Source organism: Brassica napus, chromosome C5 (genome assembly GCF_020379485.1).
Source record: "Brassica napus cultivar Da-Ae chromosome C5, Da-Ae, whole genome shotgun sequence".
In the NCBI taxonomy this organism is placed as follows: domain Eukaryota; kingdom Viridiplantae; phylum Streptophyta; class Magnoliopsida; order Brassicales; family Brassicaceae; genus Brassica; species Brassica napus.
The window spans coordinates 18583953-18609642 of NC_063448.1; the positions used below are offsets into that span (position 1 = coordinate 18583953).

General features: G+C 30.5%; 2 protein-coding genes and 1 long non-coding RNA gene across 4 annotated transcripts; 2 read left to right on the plus strand and 1 right to left on the minus strand.

Annotated features, from left to right (window-relative positions):
* Positions 1-109: 109 nt before the first annotated feature.
* On the plus strand, positions 110-1467 carry BNAC05G21220D. Its single transcript, XM_013842804.3, has 2 exons — positions 110-380; positions 865-1467. Exons 1-2 carry the CDS (start codon positions 234-236, stop codon positions 1315-1317), a joined length of 600 nt encoding a protein of 199 aa, XP_013698258.2. The 5' UTR covers positions 110-233; the 3' UTR covers positions 1318-1467.
* Positions 1376-2749, minus strand: LOC106402132 (nuclear transport factor 2A). The gene is made up of 2 exons (XM_013842805.3): positions 2324-2749; positions 1376-1730 (listed from the first exon to the last, which is right to left on the minus strand). The coding sequence occupies exons 1-2, from the start codon at positions 2618-2620 to the stop codon at positions 1659-1661; spliced, it is 369 nt and encodes a 122-aa protein (XP_013698259.1). The 5' UTR covers positions 2621-2749; the 3' UTR covers positions 1376-1658.
* A 15343-nt stretch (positions 2750-18092) lies between these two features.
* Positions 18093-18944, plus strand: LOC125587822. Of its 2 annotated transcripts, XR_007324212.1 has the most exons (3): positions 18093-18242; positions 18343-18387; positions 18476-18944. It is a non-coding gene; the product is annotated as an uncharacterized LOC125587822 (long non-coding RNA). The 2 variants fall into 2 exon arrangements; XR_007324211.1 differs by having other exon boundaries at positions 18343-18944.
* Positions 18945-25690: the final 6746 nt, after the last annotated feature.

Here is a 25690-nt window from a genome sequence, read left to right on the forward strand (position 1 = left end):
ATCAATGTCTCTTAATTAAGATAAAAGAAGAAAAGAAATGGTGTGAGGTGCCGTGAGTTATTCGACAACTGGTCTATAGATGTTACGTGTCGGGGCCGGACTTACGTTCACATTCGCAAACAAAGTCATAGCTTAAATAAATTAAAAAGGAGAAATATAAGCAACAATAAACATCTTTCGAGGAGAGATAGAGAGAGCGGCGGAGAGGTAAGAGAAGCAAGGGTTTTGTGTTTATGAATATGGAGTCGAGTGAGGACGTGGAGGTTCTGAGCAGAGCCATCGAAAAACTTCTTGATGAGAAGAGGAAGAGAGAAGCTGCTGGTGACTCCTTCATCGAAGACGACGACGACCAGCTTCTCCTCACTAAGCTTATATCCCAGGTGCCTTTTCTTCACCCCCACCCCCCCCCCCCCACCCCATCCGATGTATTTTGGTTTAAATTGATTAATCTGATGTTTGCCCCTAATCAAGTTTTCTGGGTTCAACAAGGTTGAACATGATGTTTGAATCATCATGGACTGCAAAAAAAAAAAAAACTAAACGAGGCTGTGTAATAATTATTCTTCTGTGATAAGTGCTTTGATTTAGTGAAATCCGCCTGGCCTGATTTGTTTCATGAATTGAACAAATACAAAAAGAAAAGTAAATGAACAGGATTCTTTTTGTCAGTGTATCATTATTGGTACTTGAACAACTTGGGTCTTTGGAATGTAACAGTGAACTCTTCTTTTCAAAACGTGATGCGTTGTTGACAAGTTGTTGTTTGATGATGGCCATTGGCCAAGACTTCTCTCTCTAATGGCATGACTTGATGACCTATATTACAATTTCAGGGCTGATGCTAATTTTTGTTTATAAACTCAGTTGGAATCACCGAACCCAATCCAAAAGACAGTTGTGACTGCCAAAGATGAAGAAGGAGAACCATCGCCAGTTTCTTCACCTTCCAAAGGAAAACAAGAGGACAAGAGACGATTGGAAGAGATAGCTAAAGACATCAAGGAAGTGAAGAGGCAGAACAAAGTAACCCACATACTGCTCTCGGCTTTGATCATCCTGACACTGACGTGGCAGCTCTCTGAGTACTCAATGATTTACATGATGAAAGAGAGATTAACCCACCCAATCAGATCCATCGGAGGTATGTTTTCAGGGGTGTTCAAAGGTAAGTTACTTCCAATCAAGAACAGACTTCAAGGGACTTCCAACGACAAGGAGGAAAACAACCTTCACAATGGGAGTGGAACAAACAATGGAGTTCATATCCAAGTGCCCGATCTGTTGCGAGAATTCGGTTTCGACGATGATGAAGAATGATATCTTTCTTCTGCAACTTGTTTATGTCATACAATTACTATCTGGAGACAGGGTCAAAAATACTCATTATCTCTTTACTTTCAGTTTTAGGCAAAATGTAAAAATGTAGTTGTTTCAGCAAACTTTTCAATATGAAAAAGGGTTCCAACAGAGAAGCACCTTTTCATTGTAATAATTGATTATAACCGCTTGCTGAATCACACAGAGTCATCTCAACCAAAGTTAACAGAGAGCTCTCCATTGATTAAAGTAAAGACAGAGAGCAAAACAAGCTTCAATTCTACTAAAAACCAACATGAATTAACCCACCAAAGATCCATCAGTCTCTGCAACTAGATTCCTCAGGCATAGTTCAACCTGAATATGTCGTTGAACACGTAGTAGTTTCCCTGATTCGATACCAAATGGAACATCTGGGGCACAAAAACACAGGTACGTCAGGCTACTATTTAAAAACCAAAACAACATGAAGCCAACAGATGTATGTTACTTTTATATAGTGTAGCAAACAATATCCAATGCGTGATTCACAACATGAGTAGGTCAAGTTGAAATGAATGCACACACCTACTCTGATTTTTACACAGAACTGATAACATAAGACGTAACTAGTACCTCGAAAGTAAGAAGTAAGAGTCTAATGCTGCAGGCATAGGTAAGAAGAGTCTTCGACATTACAAATACAAAGATATAGTCTAGAGCAGAAGATGATACGCATACCACAAGGAACACTTATATAGACAATGTAATCGAATGCATAGCATAGTTAACATAACCTAGAAGAAGCATGGTTCCTATGCAAGATTAACAAAGCAGAACACTGAGATTACATCTACACAATCAATGCGGCTCTCAACATCCGCCTAGTCATAGATCCGTCACTCAATGCTTCAGTTAGGGTTTGAAATTTCGAGTCAAATCAAGATCAAACAAGCGTCAAGTGCCCTAACGTAACATGATCGAGAGCTAAAACGATGTGAAAGAAAAACACTCAAGATCGAGGGACCTGGCTGAACTTGAGAGCGTGCTGTTCGCCAGCGAGCTGAAGATTGCCGGAGACAAAGACGAGCATGCCGCCGGCGGGACCAGAGGGCTGGCAATCGACGGTGGTGATGTTGTGCTTGCACTGCTGGAAAGGAAGGCTGGTGAGCTTGGCGACGATGTTCTGAGAGCCCTGGATCTTCTGCCCTTCGAAGGTCAACATGGATCCTTCCTGGTAAAGAGAGACCAATCCTGCACGATTCGAATCGAAGGTGGTGTAGTAGTGCTCCACGAAAGCCTTGGCTACTGCGTCTGGATCCATCTCTATCGTCTTCCCCTCTCTCTCTCTCTTTGCGTCGTCCTTTCAAAGCGTCTACAGAGAGAAACGAAACAGAAAGGGTGAGATGATAAAACTTAAATTTTCCAGTAGATCAAGAAGACAAACAGATACTTCGTAATGGGCCTTTATCTTTACAGTATCAGTCCCGTTAATATATGATATTGATGTTTGGATCAATGATCAAACCGTCTTTTATCCGTGACTCGATTAAACCAGCCTGTTATAAATTAAGCATTGAAATGATCATCTACTTCTTTATCAAACTCAAGCACTATGATCATCCACTTCTTTACCAACTCAAGCACTATGATCATCTACTCATCAAACACTATGATCACCCACTCATTTATCAAATTAAGCACTATCTTTGTTATTTTATGTATTGTTGTTCACTATAAATACCATCACTCATCTCACTCTTTTGTACACCATAAACAAGAACAAGAGTTTATAATCAAAGAACCATTACATCTTCTTCTTCTTCCTTATAATAAACTCTCTCCCTTATACTAGTGTTATTTGCTTCCTACGGGTATCAAATTCTACTCTTATTTAAATTTCTCGATACTATAAATTATAAGTTATTTCTTAACACGTTATCAGCACGATCACTCTGCGATTCGGTAAAATTTATTTGTATCATTTATACCCTGTTATAATGGTCGGTATACCGCCTCTACTATTATTTATATCATGTTATAATGGCCGGAATACCGCCTATATTATTTACTAGTAATTTAATTTATTTATTGGTCGGCCGAGCCGCCTTATATCCTGTTTATTATTTATTGGTCGGCCGAGCCGCCTTATATCCTGTTTATTATTTATTGGTCGGCTGAGCCGCCTTATATTCTGTTTATTATTAATTGGTCGGCCGAGCCGCCGTATAATTTATTTATTATTCTGCATTGATCGGCTGAGCCGTCGCATGATTTGTTGTCATATAACATAAATATTTCATTGTCATAATTTTTCACTTTTATGAAATTTTATAGATTTGATTGACCGTTTAATACGATATTTTCAGACTAATTTTTGGTGCACTCAATTTAACCCCAACGGTCACAAAGAAAATTTTTCAAAAATTTCCCCTTTCTCCAACGGTCATGAACAGTAATTTTCATCTATAAATACAACTCATTTTCACTCCATTTCATCATCCAAAACATTTCATCTTCTCTCAAAAATTTCAAATCGCTCTCCTCCGATTTTTCATTTCAAGAAAGATGATTCGCGCACTTTTGTTTTTATGTGCCATTTTTATTTGTATTTCTATTTATAGTTTATTCGTTGGAGAATTTACTCCGAGTGAATATCGGTTTAATTTTATTTACATCGCTTCTCCTTGTAATTTCTTGTATGATTAATGTAAACGGTTTTTAAATTATGAAGTTCATAATAAATGATTCATTTTAAAATTGCGAAATTCTAAAAAAAAAAAAATATATATATATATATATATATAGTCATTTTAGACGATGATATATATATATATATATATATCAACGCTTGTCTATATGTAAGAATAATAGTTATTTTATGAATTAAATTTTGCTTATTATACTTTAATATGCTTCATGATTTAATGGTATTAAGGAAACATACTTTATGATTCATGGTCTAACATCATAAAAGAAATTATTTGTAATCGGTTAGTTTTGTTGTCGATTAGTCTTTGGTCTAATATCATAAAAGAATTTGGATTATATGTTGATATTTACTAATGTAATGGCCATGTTTATATGAGCAAAAATTTAAAGTTTTCAGGATTGTGTATTCTCTCGGAAAGATATGTACAAGTTATCAGCCAATTCAGAAACGTGAACAGCTGAAACTTTCATCGCCGATATACTTCTGTTTATAAGATAAGTATTTTTATGCTTTATATACAAGTTTAACAAACTTGATTAGATAAATCAATTTGCATGAAGTTGGCAGTGATATAAATTTGTTCATTAAATTGATTGATAGGTTAAACTTTGTTAAAAAGCATGAGAGTAATAATATAGTCTATATAATAATTACTATGAAAGTTTTATTTATTTTCTGATATAATAAGACACCTTTGTTAATACATATTTATATATATTTGAAATATTTTGATTTTATTACCATTTATATTGAGGATTTTAAGTTTAAAGCTTGACTCTAAAAGATCCATAAGTTTTGGAAGATAATATATATAAAAAAGGTATTATCACCTGAAGTGATTACCTAAAGCTCATTTTGTATTTTGCATTTAAAGATTACAAGACCTGAAGTCTGTAAATAAAGCCAACTATGTTGGATGTTAAGTTTAAAAGTAAAATTTCTTCAAGAAATTTTTTTATGATGCATATATATTGAAAAATATCTATTGATAAATCACGTCTAGTTGATTATGATTCATTCTCCTGAAGAGAATATGACATTTAAAAAACTCATAAATAGTGGTTTTAGACGTGAGCATAAATGAGGTCAAGGTCCAAAGAGTTTCTTTATAGAACTCATACTCTCACTTAAAGTTGAGAAAATAAACATGGTAATAAAGAAAAGAAATTATGAATTCATCTGAAGATGAAAGAAAATTTATTGTGTGTACAATACAAGGTAGTAAAAACTTATAGAATGCTTAAAAAGAGGATATATATGATGCTCCAGAAGTGTACATAGTATTACTGCACATAAAAATTCAATTTAAAATTCTTAAGAATGCAAAAGTTCTTAAGGTATTGTATTTTTATAAGTATCAAAAGTTAAAAATACATAACCCATGTAGGATATGTTGTTGATTAAGAAAATGAGATACATTCGAGATTGATAAACCTGTAGTATTATCATCTCGAGGGGAAGAGTTAAAGAATCTCACTTTTTATGATAAGTCAAACATCCAGAAGATTATGTTTACACTAAAACTAAGATTGATGAATTTTTCTCAAAGTAAATCCATGAGATTTTGAGACACTTATGTTGAGACAATAAGCAAACGAAATGATATATACATTTCAATCAGAAATAATTCTCAAAGCAGTATAAGTATTTTAGAGAAAATATCTACAGCCTCTTATATATTGTACTACACAAAGATTAGTATAATGAAGATAAATGTATAGTAAACTAGAAGTTTACATTTGGCATGAATCAGTTAGACCATTTTGGTTCATTAATAATGCGAATATATACTTAAAGGTCATATGCATAGGAACCAGAAGATTCTTCCGAATGATTTGACATATGTTGCTTACCCATAAGATAAAAGGGTAATATGGTTTTCACCAGCCAAAATAAGATATTGGCATAAATAACGAAGATGTTAGTGGACTGATCACCCACTATGCATTTTTATAATATTGGTGAATTCACTTCTTAAAGTCTTTAACGACTATAGCACATTCACTGAGATAAGTGCTAAACATTTTGAGCAACACTGGTTCGCATCAAGCCAATAAATATTCACTAGTTCTCCCCATCATTGGTATAGGATCAGAAACCAATCATTTTCATCTAAGAATGTTGGATGTTGCTCCGCCACAGAGCTTCAAATGAAGATGTGTTTTCAAATGAGGTTGGAAATATATGTTGGATATAAATCTCTATTGACACTTAAGAATCCAGAGCCATCCCCGAAAAATATAAGTAAGGCTATACATGAATTCTAAAAGTGAGTTAGTACTTCCAACATAAGGGGGAGAAAATAAACAGCTGGAAAAGAAAATAAGTTGAAATGAATTATCATTGATCCTCGGGCTAAACACAATGTGAAATAGAAGTCCAAAAGATAATTCATTTCAAAACTTACTAAAGCAGTTGCCAGACACGACCCATATAAATATAGTGATCAAGTCACATATACCAGCTGTAAATGCTCCAATAAGAATAAATGTTCTACAAGAACAATATCAAACTGCTAGTCACGCCTGCAGCGTGGTAGACAGATTGGTTCCAAAGATAAATCCTCGTAAATGAAAAGGAGCATATATTGATAATGGTCAAAACGAGGCAATATAGTTTTGTATGATCTCCAGAAGAGAAATTAAACATGACTGACGAAAATTCAGGTACCTGAGACAAATGAAGAGATCTCAATAAGTTATGTCATGTATGAAACAAAATGGAACCGATAAGAAAATTGACGTCGATGATATTATACATGCAAAGTAGCAGTTGATATAATAAATGAGAAAGAGGATCATGAAAGAAAGTCTATTGAAAAGTGTACACAAAGAAATGATTGGCCAAATCAAAAGATGCAATAGACAAAGATATAAACTTCTTGTGAAATAGAGAAGTATTTGGACCAGTAGTCCATACACTAAAAGGTGTAAAACAAGTGAGATGTAAATGAACCGTTGCACACAAAGAAGGATCAATATGAAATTAATTGTGAAGAGACATAATTTCATGTGGTAGATGCAACTAGTTTCAAGTTCCTTATAGTCTGGTAATAAAGGAAGAACTTGAATGAAACAATCCACTTGAAAAATGTTAATCCCTGAAAGTATAATCCATGAAGGATTGATGATATCAAAATCATGTTCCCGGGAACTCTGCATATTCGATCGAATTGAAACAAACTATTTTATGGGATATATGAAATATTATAAGGTTAACAAATGTATCCATTTGTATTTATCAAGAGATTATAAATCAATAGAATCATGATTTGAATATAATCAAAACTCCTGAAGAGTTATAGAAAAATTATATTTTGAAAGAAAACTCTTGACAATACTATATTGTTTTATGTATCCTAAACTGGAGATCTAAAACTAAGATGTTATCATAAAGATCCTTAAAGTATTTTATTTAAGACGCTCGTATATGTTTGGTCCTGAAATACCATACGTAAGAGTGTTATTGAAGAAAATTATTAATCTTTTCATTACTGAAAGATGTAATTTCATATGAAAAGAAAGAAAATCATAATAGTAACTTCTATAGTTACAAATGAATAATTCGTATGTACGAGACGAATTTCTATACGATTATATGTAAGAAATTTGGTTTGAAATCCAAATAGACCAATAAACTATTGTCTAAGTCAAAAGAGAATTATGGACAAGAAGTCTAAAGGACCTAGATATCATAATAGAAATGAATAGAGTTTATTCTCTTAAGCTTAATTCTCTGAAGAGAGTTGATTGGAATGCATATCCTGAAGATATTGTTTCCAGGGAAAGAAATATGATATTAAGTGTGGTTGTACTCTTTTTCCTTATCAGGTTTTTTTTTTTTATCCCATTGGGTTTTTCCATGACAAGGTTTTAACGAGGCAACAAAGAACATACAAAAGATAGACAACCAAAGAGAATGTTACAATTTGAGAGATGAAAATCTATCATTGTTCTAAAGGTTCTATGACTACTCATTCGAGGGGGAGCTTACGTAGTTGTACTCTTTTTACTTTTACTACGGTTTTTCGTATTGGGTTTTCCATGACTAGGTTTTTAACGAGGCACCACGTAATACAAGATGGATGATCAAGGGGGAGTGTTATAAATTAAGCATTGAAATGATCATCCACTTCTTTACCAAACTCAAGCACTATGATCATCCACTCCTTTACCAACTCAAGCACTATGATCATCTACTCATCAAACACTATGATCACCCACTCATTTACCAAATTAAGCACTATCTTATTTATTTTATGTATTGTTGTTCACTATAAATACCATCACCCCATCTCACTCTTTTGTACACCATAAACAAGAACAAGAGTTTATAATCAAAGAACCATTACATCTTCTTCTTCTTCCTTATAATAAACTCTCTCCCTTATACTAGTGTTATTTGCTTCCTACGGGTATCAAATTCTACTCTTATTTAAATTTCTCGATACTATAAATTATAAGTTATTTCTTAACACAGCCAAGCTTTTGTTCTCTTGTTGTTTTTGTTTCTCATCTTATATATTACCAAAACGGAATAGAAAAACAATCTCTTTGCCATAAATCTCTTTTTAGTCTCGTTTGAACTTAGATACCCCTGACCAACTTTAAAAATTCATATCAATTATTTTAAGGATCAGAGAAATATGGAAAAATTTACATAAAGAAGACACAATCATATGAAAAATATTTTGGTTGACTAATTATTAGTAAACACAATTTTATATTTTGATCTACAGATCGCAGAAAACATGATCTACCATCTACGAGCTCGTAGATTGTAGATTCGGTTAACTACATGGATATATGCAGCTTGTAGAACATAAAATCGACCAATGGTTATAATTCTACCTTCGTAGAATAAATCAGATGCCATTTTCCTTATTTCTGAACTACAGTAGATTTCATTAACTACTATTTCCCAATATATCTACGAAGACGAAACCACAAAATCTGCATGTGTACCAATACTCTACAAAAGTATGATTACTTTATCTACCAAAATACTCTATCTTACCGCAGCCGGGTTACACAATTTACCATGTTTTCTATATTCTACAGACAACAAAATGTATGTTCTGCCAAATTAGAAATGTATATTTTTCCTAAATCTCTCCAAATCTGTTAAGAGAATATATTCTAAATCTCTAATTTCCTAAATTTTCGTGTTTCCTGAGTTAATCATATTTTCTAGATTCACCAAGGAAGAACCCTAATCCCCTTTTCTCTATTGTTTGTTTTATTTTGTTTCGACAAATGACAACAATTCACGTGTTTTGGGAGGGTGTGGATCCGGGTCTCGGGTCAGATATTTAAAATTTTCGGGTGGGTCCAAGCGGATATAAACCACAAATGGGGTTAATCTAAAAACACTAATCGAGTTGTTAAATACTATACTCTAAAACCCTTAATCAACTCTAACTCTAACATGTATAAGAACACAAAAATCCAAGACATTAATTTATATTTCGAAATCATTAAACTATAACTTAATAAACATTAAACTATAATTTCTAAAACACTAAAATTGACTTGTTAAATACAAAATCTAATTTGTTAAACACAAGATTATTATTCACTTTTATTTGATTTAGGGTATAGGGTTTGAACCCTATTTGATTTAGGGTATAGGGTTTGGACCCTATGTGATTTAAGGTTGAGTAGAAACGCTAAACTCATTCACTATTATTCATTATCATTTCTGAAACAAAAAATAGACTTGTGAAACGACTTATACACCATTTATCCTAACTTGATTTGAACACATACTTTAGAATCTAATAAAATTAGAAAAACACAAATATCAATAACAATAGTGAATCTATTCAAAGACAGCAATCATTAATTCAAACGAGTTCTGCAACTTTCTTTGGGACACGCTTTGGAGCTTTAATGTGGACAATCTCGAGTGGACTTCTTCTAAAGTACCAGTTTTATTTTTATTTCTTTCTATTAATTTGTTTACAAAGTTCTTAATTTATTTTGATTTTATTTATTTGCTGGATTAAAAACAAACTTATGATGACAAGATTGTGATTAATACTTACTTTTATTGATCTTGATGTTACAATCTTTGGTTACAGAGTTGCTGATAGACCTTAAAAGTTTACAGAATTTCTAGAGAGAAGGGAGAGCAATTTTTAGAGTGAGAAAGAGCTTTTCAAAAATTACCCGTGCTTCGTTCTTCCTCAAGGGTTCTTTTTATAGGCGAGGTTTGCGTATTGATTGGTTGTCACGTGTCGTCTTCTAATTTGACCGACACTCGGCTTGCTACGTGTCGTCTTCTAATTGTGCCGACACTTTGCTTGCTAGGTGTCAGGTCTTGGGTGACTGGTGGAGACCTTTGTCGTGTTGTTTCAAAGTCTCCGGGTGGGTCCCATGCTTGTCTCATGTGGGTCCGTTGATGTCTTGGATGGTTATCCTTTGATAGTGGTGTCTTGGATGTTTATACAGATATACTCTGTATAATTATTTTGTACATGTTACAAACATAGGAATTCGAAAAGAAAATAATTTACAGAGTCTACTAGGATATTTTTTAGAACAGAATTCAAAATTTAAACTACGGACATATTATTAGGTTTTTTTTTTTTTTTTTTTTTTTTTTTTTTTTTTTTTTTTTTTAATAATTATTCTTCGAAAGGATCTTGTGCGAGAGGTCCTCCGAACGGGTCGTTGGTATCGTTGTTAACTTCTTCTTCGTCGGAGCTTGAGTTCATGTGTTGATCTATGAGTTGTGCAAGTTTTTCTTTCTTTGATTGTTTAGATATTTTTTGGCTAGAAGAAGATGTAGTTGAAGTATCAGGACTTGATTTCTTCTGAGAAGTTTGATGTAGTTGACTTGGTAAGAGTAGGGGTACTGCTTTTGAAACCGATTGGACGACTTGTTTGGCTTGTTTTATAGCGTCAAAGTATTTTTGGATGTTGGAGTAGCTACATCGGTCTTGATTATATTTTTCTCACCATTTTACCCTAAATTCTCTGACAAGAGAATAGGGCATATCTTGAAGATGTAGGGCTAGCTGGAAGTGCCATGAACATATCCAGGGAATGCCCATATCGATGTGGAAATAGATCTTGTTTAAGGGTCTGATAGGCTGATCGGGTATATGCTTTTTGTAAAACTCGAAAGACGTCTTGAGTAAGTAAGTTGGGTAGATTGCGTCTGATGGTCCGAACCAGTACCACCATTCTGCAAACCATCCGGGTATCGCTTTTGAACAGTTTTGGTCAAAGCTAAAGAACCAGGAGTGGTCATAGGGTCTGATGAAGAATGCCCTGAAAAAGGCGTTTTGATAGTCGGTATAGGTATATCCTTGAATATGAAAGCCTGGTGTAACGAAGGGTTTTATTGAGTGATGGTGGATGAACCCAAGGTCTTTGGACTAATATATGTTGAGGATTTTACAGGTTGAGTAGACAATAGTGTTTTTGTCTTTCTGGTCTGGGTAATGAGTTATTTCGATGGATCTAGAGGCTACTAGGATAAACTCATAGAAGGTGTGGTTTTTGGTTATATTATCGGTTGGATAAGGACAGTCTGGATAAAAGGCTCTGTTTACAAAGGCTTTTAGTTGGGGTAAGGTTATGGGTTTGGTGAATTGGGTAGTCATTAGGTGCTGTTTTTGGGGTTTGACATAATAGGTTGATTTGGTCGAGGTTTCGGGTTATTTGGTAGTTGGAACAGTCGCCTTTGAAGTAGATCCTTCTGCGGCTGCTTTTGCATAAGACAGTGGTGGATATTCTGCCAAAGCTGAATATGGATTTGGTGTAAGGATTTTTCCTTGCAAATGTGGTTGGTTTTTTACATAGTCTGACGCCGTCATTGGTTTCTTGCTTTTTTGTTCACTCATCTTGATTAGATTTTCCCTGCAAATATTCTCTTGTTAAGAAATCGGGTAAAGAATTGTTTTCTCCTTTGATATATTGTATATCAAAGTCAAATGTAGATAATATTGTTTGCCATCTTGCAAAAATTTGTTTTGATACAAGATTTTTTACATCCTTTTGTAATATTCCTTTTGCTGATTTGCAATCAACTCTTAATAAGAATTTTTTATTAATTAAATCGTCTTGAAATTTGGATATACAGTTGGCTATAGCGAGCACTTCTTTTTTAACAGTTGAGTAATGTTTTTGAGGTCCTAACCAGATTCCTGAATGGAATCGGATTATTGATTCTGTTTTTGCTTTTGGTAATTTTTGCTTTAGTATCCTTCCATATCTTATTTCTGATGCGTCAGTTTCGACGATCATATTTGCCTCAGGATTTGGAAGTGTCAAACAAGGAAGAGTTTTGACCTTTTCTTTTACTTGTTTTACGAGTAAAGTATGTTGATTAGTCCAAGGTTTTAGATTCTTTTGAAGTCTTTGAAATAAAGGTTGAATAGATTTTCTTAGATCTGGTAGGAAGTCTGAAACGTAGTTTAGACATCCTAAAAATCTTTGTAATTGAGTTTTATCCCTTAATTCGTCAGGGAATTTATTTGCAAATTCAATTGATCTTGCTATTGGTGTAATAGTTCCTTGGTATATAATATGTCCTAGAAATCTTATTTTTGTTTGGAATAATGTCATTTTTTTTGCGGATACAACTAATCCATGTTTTTTTATTATATTAAGGAACACATTGATATGGCTTATGTGTTGGTCTATTGATGTTGAATATACTAGAACATCATCTATGTATACGATTGTGAATTTAGAATAATCATTGAATATGTTATTCATTATGTTTTGGAATTTACTTGGCGCATTTTTAAGGCCAAATGACATTACATTCCATTCGTAATGACCAAAAGGTACTGTGAATGCTGTTTTATATTTATCTTTTTCTGAAATTTGGATTTACCAGAATCCACTTTTCATATCAAATTTTGAATAAATTTTTGCATTATATAGTCTTTTTAATAAATCTCTTTTATTGGGTATTGGATATCTTATCCATTGTAGTACATCGTTTAGTGGTTTATAGTTGATTACCAATCGTGGTACTCCACATTCTATTTCTGCTTGGTTGTTTACATAAAAAGCTCCGCAACTCCAAGGGGATTTGGAAGGCCTTATTAATTTTTTATCTAATAATTCTTTTATTTTTTTTTTACAGGTTTCTAATAAATCTTTATTCATCTGGATAGGTCTTGCTTTTGTTGGTATATTTCTTTCGTTGAATTCTTTTATATACGGTAGTTCCACCATGTGTTGTTTTCTTTGCCAAAAGGCATTTGGTAATTCAGAACATATTTGTTTTATTAAGTTGCTTTCTATTTCTTTTATTTTATTTATTGTGTAGGGCGTTTTGAGTTGCTCCTCTATTCTTTTGTATGTTATTTCTTCTTGTAGGTATTGAATATGATTTTGTTTGTCTTTGATTAAATTGATCGTTTTTCCTATTGTATTTTGTTGTAGGTTCAATATTTCTTTTGTTTTCATGGGTGATAAAAATTCGAATGTTAATTTGGTTCCCATTATTTTCGTTGTTACTCCTATCTCATTTACTTTAAATGGATATATTTGCGTAAAAAATGGAGTTCCTAGAATTAACTCTTGTGATAAATTTTTAACCATTATGAATTGATTTTTAAAACAATAGCCTTGATTGCATATCTTAGCGCTTAGTAATTTGTATTGAACTTTTAAGTTGGTACCGTTGGCTCCACTTAAGCGTTCAGTTGTTTTTTCATAATATTTGGTTGGTATGATTCCTTCTCGGATGCAGTTATAGTCTGCTCATGTGTCCATTAATGCTATTACATTTATTTTGAAATTGTTACCGATATGTAAAGTTATTTTTGTATACCATTTTTGGTAATTTATTTTGTTGATCATTTGTATATATTCTGTTTCATCTTCATTTGGTTCGTTTATTACTATTCCCTTTAGTTTGTCTAAAGACGTATTTTGGTTACTTGTAGATGGTTCAGTATTATTAGTGCCGTTTGGTTTATTGTAATTATTTTCTATTATTGCTAGTCGTGCATCCATATGGAATTGACTTAATTCTTGTCGATTAACTATCATTTGTAATTCCTTTATTTGACTTTTTATTTGTTTAACCTCGGTTTGCAATTCTCCTGTTGTTACTTGTCTAAACAAACTTTGGGTTGGATATTTTTCGAATATCTTGTTTAAACTAAAAGTGTCTGAAGTTAGTAATTCGCTTTCTCTACTAATTATTTCTCTTAGTTTTATTAAATAATCTCTTTTGATATCAGGGTTGCCAATTTTATCGATTATTTCCAATAAGAATTGTTTATCGTTGTCTTTTGTAATGACATTAATTAGTTTGCAATTGCATAGGTTGTTAGATAATTCTGGCTGTTCTTCTGAAGAATTGCTTATATTGTCTATTTCATTTTATGAGGTTTCGTTGCTTGATTCGTTGGACGATTCTGATTCTGATATTAGTAATTTTATTAATTTTTCTTGAATATCAGGTTGGTCCTGAAATATTTTGTTGATTTTTATTTTCATTTTGCATTCTGAGGACTTATGTCCTGGCCTTTTACAGTTCCAACATACAATTTTTTGTTTATCGTTAGGTTTGTAAGATCTTTTATTTTTTGAATAATATTGATCATTAGGTTTTTTATTGAATTTTTTATTTTGATTATTATATTTTTGATAATGTCTTTTAAATTTTCTTTGATTATTTTTGTATTTAATTCTTTTAGATCTCGATGGGGGATTGAGTTGATTATATCCATATTGTTCACAAAACGATCCCATATTAGTTTTAAATTGAAATTTTTCATTTCTCTTTTTATCTTTGTGGTCTTGGCATATTGCTAATCCATCTTTTTAGATAAATGCGAATAATTGACCATAAGTTATTGAATTTCAGGGGATTGGCTGTGCTCCTGAGTATTCTTTTAATTTGTTTGTTACTCTTTCTGCAAAATACGTTGGTAACCCTGCTATAAATCTTTCTTTCCAAAAGGCTTGAGTACATTCATTCCTTTGAAATATGTTTGTTACAAATACATCTTTATACCATTTAAAATCTTCTAATGTCGTACACCTTAAATTGGTTAAGATTATTTTCTTACTTTCTAATTCTTCTTTTGGATTTCCTATAAAGTGCATGGTTATGGTATGAATTAATACTTCTACTGCGTTTTGTGTTTCCACTTGTTCTAATTCTCCTTCAGTATTTTCTATTGTTCTTGATTCAGTATGGTTGATAATTGATTCTCGGGTAACATTGTCCAGTGAGTTATCCCACCAGTATCTCAATGCTCCATTGAATCCTACTATTAATAGGACACATGATTGTTTATCATCATTTCCTTTTGCTTTATAGGCCATGGCGGCCATTCTCATTTCTTGTAATAAATTCATTATCTCGTATTCTGATCTTCCATCAATATTCCATTCGTATATCCCATCTCCGGAATACATATTTGCAGAATATCTATGGTGTTTTTCGAATAATAAATCTGGTGGAGTATTTCTCTTATAATATGGTTTTGTTGATTTAAAGTTTTTTATTCGATTGATTATTAGTTTGTCTTCGGATATTATAGCTGAAGTTGACTCGCTGTCTTCCTCATCTATAATGTTTATATTTTTGCCTCTGTTTAATTTGTCTAGTCTGGCTGCGATTGATGTTAAAATAGGGTTATCTGTTAATTTTACTTGCATGTTCATTGGTTTAAATATTGGTGGAGTTATGGATGAAAAGGGATGTTGTTCTTGTTTATTAGTCTCGTTATTATTGATTTTTATATCTATTTTGTTTATTTGTCTTGATATTGTGTGTAATATCTGGCTTTGATAATTATTTTGTTGATATATGGATTTTATATCTTGCATATGGATTGGGTCTTTATCATCTTTATTAGCCCCGGTTTTGAACGGTGTTGCAATAACTTGTCTGTTTGCAGTATTTATTTTTAAATCCTTTAGAGGTGGATGGATTGATCTTATTTTTTTTCCATCCGTTTGTTCCCAAACTTGGCTTAATGTTGAATTTACATTAATTGATTTGAATGGATAATTTATTTTATTTGTGTTTGCATAATCTTCAAACCATTTGAAAAATGGAATGTCCGTTTCTTTAGATTTCATAAAATTGTACCAATTTTCTCGATTTAATATAGTTTCTTCTTTAGGAAAGATATTAAAATACTATTTCCTTTTTTCCTCATTTTGTTTTGAATAAAAGTCTTCTTTTATGTATTGTTTATTTATTTCGTATGGTTTGGTTATAACGTTTATTGATTTAAAGTCTGATAAAGTTGGTGAAGTTGGATACATATCTTGATGAGGCTCGGCTATTGGAGCTTTGAATTTAATTGGTTCTTCTTGCCTAACATTTTTATTTACGCTTTCTGTTTCTGAGTTTGTACCGGATTGACCAGTGCGATATTCAGAAAAGGAAGCTCTCGAGTGGTAGGGACTTATTCTAGGTGGTAACGGATCTCTATAAGATCCGAATTGTAACAATATTTTTTCGTCTCTTTGTTCAATTATTTTTGATATATTCTTCTGTTCAAAGTTTCTGGGAGGTTGCGTAATTTCAATTTTCCATTGATCCGGTATAGTTATTTCATCCCAGTTTAGTTGTTTAGGTGTGTATGTAACCGTTGGAGTGTCTTTGCTATGAACGGCCAAAATTGTTGTTTCACCTTTATTATCTTGTAGTAAACATCTTGGGTTGAATTCTGAAATTGATTGTTTAAAATATACTCTATAGAGTAATAAATATCCATGTCTTTCGTTTTGAAATTTAATTTCGGGTAAATGAACATTTAAGGTCAGAGTGTTGAGTATAGTTGGGTCGTGTAGACTAACTTGAAAATTAGGAGCGCAATTAAAATATACGGCTCCGTTGCATAGATTTGATTGGACTGATCCGAGGAGTGAATCTTCGAATTTTAATAAAGTCTTGTCTCTTAATAACATAAGGATGGGTGAGTCAATTCCTGTTCTTGATAATGGTTTTATAGCTACTTGAATTAATCCGAAATGAATGTAGTTGAATCCTTTTTGTTTATATTTTTCCAAAGCTAATGAGGATAATAATTTGATTTCTTCAAATTCGTTTTTGTAAAGACAGAGTTTGTTCATGTTCTTTTATTGAATAAGCCGTTTTTAAATCAAACGTTCCTATTTGATATATATTCTCAGGGTTAATATGCGGTAATTAATTCTTTGATATTTCTTGATTAAAGGTCGTTATCTTAGTCATTATTTCTCTAGAATTAATAGTTGAATAAGACGCTGAGGTCGACGCGGTTCTTGGTTTAAAGAATTTTCTAATCGAGGATGCCATGATTTTAATCCGATTTTAAACTTATAAAATTTTACTAACCGTTTAATTCGACTCAACTGCTGGCTTGCCAACGGTCTTACTGCCTTCTTCGGACTTGCTGCCTGGAACACCTACAGTGACAGAGTTTTACTTAGACGGTGAGGTTGTTTTAACGGGTTTAAAATGGATTAAAGTCAGATATCTTGATGGTCAAATTCTTTAGACCAGTTTGCATCGTTTTAGCATCTGATAGCAGTTTTATTTTTATTTCTTTCTATTAATTTGTTTACAAAGTTCTTAATTTATTTTGATTTTATTTATTTACTGGATTAAAAACAAACTTATGATGACAAGATTGTGATTAATACTTACTTTTATTGATCTTGATGTTACAATCTTTGGTTACAGAGTTGCTGATAGAACTTAAAAGTTTACAGAATTTCTAGAGAGAAGGGAGAGCGATTTTTAAAGTGAGAAGGAGCTTTTCGAAAATTGCCCGTGCTTCGTTCTTCCTCAAGGGTTCTTTTTATAGGCGAGGTTTGCGTATTGATTGGTTGCCACGTGTCGTCTTCTAATTTGACCGACACTCGGCTTGCTACGTGTCGTCTTCTGATTGTGCCGACACTTTGCTTGCTACGTGTCAGGTCTTGGGTAACTGGTGGAGACCTTTGTCGTGTTGTTTCAAAGTCTCCGGGTGGATCCCATGCTTGTCTCATGTGGGTCCCTTGATGTTTTGGATGGTTATCCTTTGATAGTGGTGTCTTGGATGTTTATACAGATACTCTGTATAATTATTTACATCAGTGAGGCGGTGCATTGCGATTATAAATAGGTCCGAATTCTGGCTCTCGAAATCATCATCTCTTCTACATGTGAACGCGGCAATGATAAAGGCTTCCTCTTCGTATTCTCATGGTACAAGTGAATGCGGCGATGATGAAGCACTGGAAAGTCTGCAGGACAGAGTTTCATTTCTAAAGTGAATATTCTCTTTTCATATCTACAAACATCAACATTAGGATCTATAAACGTTTTATAATCTGTAATTCTTGATTATGAATTGGCTTCTGGTGTTGAAGGCTGGGAACGGATCTGAGTTCTTAGGAGTATATCAACAAGGATTTGTATGTGTAGACCCTTATTGAATCTTGAGCTATAAAGACAATACCATGTTGATGTTATTCTTTTCATACTCCTGTCTGATATCATCAGTATGACTGGAGACATACATGAAGAAGCTGAGAGTTATAACCGCTTGCTTGACAAAGTGGTAGTTACAATGGAAGAAGACTCACGAGTCTGCACAGGAAACTGATGTCGTTGTGACAACCCTCTTGAAATTGGAGCCACCTGTGTTGCCAATACAATCATGGATGAGATGGGTTTAGGTTGTTTTTCCATTTTTCTGAGTTTCCTCCCATTAAATATGTGCGGTAATTGATATGAAATTATGTGAACTTTACAGGAACATTGGAGAAAACAAGCTTTCTGGCACTCCAACTAATCCATTGATGCCATATAAGTTCCTGGAAGCACTTGCTGTTATTTTTAGAAAATATTTAATCAACTTTGTTATGTAATATTAAAATCTTTTTATTGTTCCAGTACTTATTTATTGTTAATAAAATGATAAGTTTATATAGGAACACATAAAAATCCTTTATTAAATTATTTACTGAAATCATACGTTTTACATCATGCATATTCCAGCACTTGCTTATTTTTAAGTTTATGTAAGAACACATACAAATCACATAGATAATAGTCACATAATGTTAATCTTCATGCATATATTTTATATGCATATTTTATAGATAATAGTCACAGAATGTTAATCTTCATGCATATATTTTATATGCACCTGATGTTTAAATAAACTCTCTCTTAAAAGAAACGAGAAAGATCAATTCTTCAGTTCCTCAAGTCCATCAACATATTTTCTTGAATTGATCATGTTCCCAACGACACAAAAACATGAAAGGTAGTGAATAAGTTGTTATATATTTTCAACTTAATTTCTATGTTTCTTCTTTTCTTTAGGTTCTCATCACCACCTGTAAATTATTTTAGATCAAAGTTAATGTTATGTTTTTGGTATGGCATGTGAGTTCCTGGATTGAGTCCACCAGCAGCAGGTCCCAAGGGTTTAACAAGTTTGAGTGTAGTTGGCGGCAAGGTGAAACGATTAAATATGTAGGTTTAACAACAACAGATGAGGGGAAGAAAATTAAAACTGATGAGAGGCAAGAACTGAAAGATAATCTTGGGAAAGAAGAGGAAGATATTAAAAGCTTTGAAACAGAGGAAAAAGCGTTGAGAAGAAGAAAAAATTAAAGGCTGACATGGAAACAAAACAATGAAGGAAGATCTTTATACAAATCTGAACAAAAAAAATTCAAATTGCTTGAGAGGATCATGCATGTACGATACAATCTTCAAACGAGTAGTTTTATTACACAAGTTGTTTTGTCTTTTGTTATTGTTGTTTCAGAATGGATGTTGTATGCCGCCAGAGACATATAACATGGATGATGGATGCATTAATGTGACATTTTGGTATAGAAGAAAAGTGGACCACTATGAACTGTGGAGGAACGATTGGAGCATGTTGTGTGGCATCTAGATGTCTTCTTTATAGCATCTCCATTATGTTTATCATCTCTCACCTGTTGATCTTTTTGGTTACCTCTCGAGCACAATCTCTTCCTTTTGCATTCATTTTAGTACTCAAGCAGATGTTTGTAATGAAGTATAACAATTGGGTTGATCTTATCTTACGCTGAGAAGATGGAGATGGTGCCAATGAAGAAGGATTAGGGTTCTTGAAGAAGTTGTTTAGGAGGAAAAATGTGAGCAACAAAAAATGTATTGTCTTATAACGAAGAAAAACAATGAATAAAAACAATGATATAGATATTTTTGAGGGCTTTTGTCTTCTTTATGTATGTGTCCTAAGATTTGATGACTGTATACTCTTTTCCTGATCTGGTATAATTAAACGGAATACGTTCAATCCATAAAAATATATCTTAGCCCATATTTTTTTTTTGAGTTTTTCTTTTCAATACAATTGTTTGTTGTAATGTATCAAGATATCAATCTATTGGATTTAAAAAAATCATAAAATATTATAATTTTTAATTTTATTTTATGAAATCAATCATTATAAAAATTATGTAATGTATGGCAATTAAGTTTTCCATTGATTTAAATTATTTTTACTTAATGAAACCACATATATTCAAATACGGAATGAATTTGATTTTTATTATTTATATAAGTAAATTCACAAATTTATGTATAATTAAACTTAACGGTTTGAACTCTACTTAAATCTTCTTGAAATAAATTAAGTATTATTTATTTAAACTTTATATTTTTTATTATGTCAAATTGAAATAGAAAAAATAATATTATATATATTATTACATTTTCTGAATTATTTTGCTAATTTTGTAGTCTCTAAAAATAGAGAATAATGAAGGTTGTTGTTATTTTAATTCAAACCAAACATATTTATTAAAAATAATAATATGATCTCGGAATTCTTTTCATTATTTGTTTTTCTGTAATATCATTTTCTATAATGATTTTAAATACTTCATAAATTTATATAAAATAGTATTTATTATAATTTTCCGTTCGTAGGGCGAGTCTACCCTAGTATATATATATATATATATATATACAACAGTTATTCTTTCCTTTTGGGTTTTTAACAAATGTAGATTGTTAACTATAATAATACTCTATTATACCAGAATTATTATTGAAAACGGTTACATGTTATTCGGTTACGTTTGCTATGTAAGTATTCCACCCAAATTATTTATGTATGTTATTTAATATTCTGAACCTTTTTCTGAGAATTTCAATCTTTTATTTGATTAATATAACATGTTACTCTATATAATTAATTTATGTATGCAGTTACATTATTGATACATCTTTCTAAAATGATATGTTAATTACTCATTGTAGTTACGACTATAAATATAATAACTGAATATATTAAAAATATTTTGTCATATATGATTCAATAATTTTGTTTTTCACCTTTTCTATATAAAATTAAATTAAAATCTATTTGAAAATTAAATTCAAATACATTTTCAAAATTTAAAAAAATTGTAATTTTTATTCAAAATATTCATCTGTTTATATAAATATTCTCATCTACTCTAAATATTAATCTATTTATATAAATATCCATTCTATTAAATTAGAAACAAGACCAGTTTATATAGGTTTAGTCCAACAATAAAAATTCATGAATCAATTAAGATAAATAATAAATATAAATAGCTGTTTATAAGAAAATTAAATTATTTAATCTGTTTATTCTATTAAATTAGGAACATGATATTATTATAGAAGTTATTACTTATAAAAATATTTTCTATGGGTTTTAGTTTAACGGGTTTTAAATAGGTTATTCGGTTAAAAATATTTATTAAATGTGATTTTACTTAAAGTTAGTGAAGACCTTATTAACCCATTTACTTATATATATTTAACAAAATATATTAAAAGTTACTTTTTCATATATTTTTCAAAGATTTTTTTCGGCTTTCGGTGTAGGTTGGATTTGATATTGATTTTCGGATATAATACTTTAAAAACCGTTCGAGTATATAGACCAAACCTAATAGATTATGAGACTTTGATTTTCTGGTTGATTTCGAGTTTGGTTTTTTGGATACAAATATTTTTAACTAATTATGTTAGGTAACTAAAAAAAAATATAATATGTTGCCAAACTTTAGGAATAAATTTTAAAAATGATTTCTGAAATACATATGACATAAGTGTATGATTATGCAACTTGACATATTTAATATAGTTATCGAAAAATATATTAAATTAAATTAATATTAAACACAAATATGATTACAAAAAATAACACAAATTTAAAAATAAATTAATAAAAAAAACAAAAAATATATCCGCACTTTTGAAAGGGCGGGTCAAAATCTAGTAATTGTTTAAAGTGTATCATTATAATTTAATTGTAAGAGAAAAACATGTTTTGATTTCCCGAAGAAAAAAATGTTTTAAATTATTGGCAATTCATGAAAACTATAATCAATTTGGACGACAAATTGAAAATAAAACTAAAACCTAAAACATATTACAGCTACCTACGAAATACTGAGAGGGCAAAAGCAGCTGTAATTAGACCCAGAGATTGAAAACTTCATACTGTCTCAAATAACAATAATTGCATTTTCCATTCATTAGTGGAGTTATCTTTTCGTTAAGTGGTTTTCACTTCTAAAATGTGCTGAGGAAAATAATTCTTTTTTTTTTCATTTTACTATTGTTAATTATTATAAATCTATTTTTTTTTTAAAAGTATAAATATATATATTTAGAAGGCTAAATATAATAAAAGTTAACATAATTTATAATGGATGGAAAATGTAAAATACCAGATGAAAACATGTGCTTTACTGTAACCAGAGAATATTAGGTTGGTTCCACATTGATAGGATTTTGGGGTGAATCCTAACTAACGTTTTTCAGACCTGAAAACAAAGGATAAATATTGACAAAGAACAACATGAATATAAGAATGTCATTTACATCAAAATCATATTAGTATTCTTGCACTCTCGACAACAATAATGCATGTTTAGCAAAGACTTTTAAGCAACCATGGACTTTTAAATGCTGTTTATAAAAATTTAGCAATAAAAATAGATAAAAAGTGATTACCTTTTATTTGTATCTCCAATCGTTGACCAGATAAAATATTCGAGTGATGACATAATATTTATAAAATGAAAGGAAAGTTAGTCATCCGATTAACATAATTGTGAGACCTGAAGAAGTCGGCATTTCTTTGTTGTCATTTTCTTCAGAGGTTTCTTACTTCTGTAGAAGCAACATAAGTGAAAGTTAGTGGGAAGTTACTAACTTGTAGTGGAAAATTTGAACGTGATACATAAATTAAGGGATTTAGATTTTGGTTTCAAAATAAATCGATTAACAATTGTTTTTCTTTTTTATTGATATTAAGTTTTTAAACATGATTATGTGTCAAATTTTTATTGGTGAAGTGACTTGTGCTTTAGTATATAAGGGATTTGATTGGGTGTTGATGTTTATTAGTTATTATTTTAATCAGATCTAAAAATAAAATGTAAATATAGAACTAATTAATATAAATTACCAAATAACACAAGTAATAATAAAAATAATGATTTATTGTAACTAATTGTAGAATTGGAGAAATAATATATATGTTTTATCAATTTTGGTTCGTTATCAATTTTTATATATAATTAAATAAAATACTTTAACTTTTTTTATTGAAAGAAATTTAATGGTTATATATTCTTATATAAAAGAATTAGATTTGTAGGTAATGAATTATTATAACTTTTTATATTTTCTAAAGTCTACACAAAAACATTTACAAAATAACTTCATGATAAAAGCATTTGATCATTGTATTGGGCCTATACAAAAAAACTCTCTTTTTTATTTCTTATCATCTTATCATCTGATCATCCGATCAAGTTTAATCTTATCTATTAAATAGAAGTATGACTTCTTTCATGTGAGATTTTTTTTTAATTTCGACCATCATATAGAAATTTTATTGCATGTATTTTATTAAGACTAATAATACATAGAATCTTTGAACTATTTTAATCCTACTATCTTTTGATATCTTTTAATTTTAAATATAAATATATTTATTTAAAAAATTCTAAAAAATCTGTTTAAAAGATTTTGACAAGATCTTAATTTTCAAAAATTAAATTTAAATAGTTTCACTAATTTTGTAATTAGATCTGAAATATTATTATACATTAATACATTCTGTTACCATCTATAAAATGAAAAATTAAAATTCTATCATATTTTTATCTATTATATAATTATATTCAATCATATTAAAGAAATTATTATATTGAGCAAAATATGATAAAATTATATTGCATTGATAAATTTATATATTTTATTTTCATTAGTATAAAATATTTATGTTCAAAAATAAAAATATAATATGTTGGTAAGACGGGTTGATATTAAAAAACTATATAATACATGTATAAACATTAAAATGTATTTCATTAAAGCTAATAGTATAATTTTTTTGTAACTGCTTGAATCATGACATTCTCCACTTTAAATATAAATATATATTTATATATTATATTTTAAAAATTCTAATAAATATATTGAAAAATATTTTGAAAATATCCTAATTTTCAAAACGTTTATGTAAATATTTTCACTAATTTCATAATTAGCAATGAACTATTATTATGCATTAATATATATATTAAGTTATCATTTATAAAATGAAAAATTAAAACTCTATCTTATTTTTATCTACTTTCTAATCATAATCATCATGTTAAAATACAATTCAGAAACTAAATATGATAAGTATATTAGATTGATAAATTTATAAATTTTATTTTCATAAATATAAATATTTATAGTAAAATATAGTACGATGAAAAAACGGCTTAACATTAGCAAACTATATCATACATGCATGTATGTCTAAACATTAACATATCTTAGACATTTGTATATACAATAATATATTATCTTAAATGAATAAGACTAAAAAATATTGGTAAAAAGAAATCTACCTTTAAACGGTTAGTCGGAATTTAACATAAATTAAATACAAAATAATTTTTAAATATATTTTTTCATGCATATAAGAAAAAAGAAAAATATATACTAAAAATTTACAAATACATGTGACGATTTAAAATAATTGATTAATGATAACATGTAAATTATAAAATTATTATATTTGGAATAGTTATACAAACATCTAAGTATATAATTAACGCTAAATATATATGTCATGAATGATTTAACAGATATGTATATAAAACTGAAAACAAACAACCGCGGATCGAGATCTAGTCAATACTATTTAAAAAGGAAGAAATCCTAAAAATCTACTTACAAAAGGTTGTTACACCTATTCATTTTTTAGTCCAACCTATTGTATACAACTAAATATTATTAACTATCCCCTATTATATAGCAATCATATAATGTCCTCTAATGTTTAAATAAATCTCACCCACTTTAATAAGATCATGACTACATATATGGAATGTTTCAAATGGTTATTTTACTTAAACCAACTTTCTTCAATCCAACATATATACATTTGATATAAACGGCACCGAAGTTTCAATACGTAGGGGTCATTATCTTATATACCATCATCCTCCATTAGATCAAAATTTTCTTACGAGATCAACTTTTGAAATATAAATAAGCCATGTCTTATTAAACATTATTGATCAAACCTCAAGAGTATTTTCCACCCAAAATTTTATAAAACGAATCAGTGAATTTTGCTAGGTCTGGGGTTTTTGGACTTAATTAGGTATTTAGAAAAAATATATTTGGGTTCGGATCGGTTTCTTTCGAATCTGG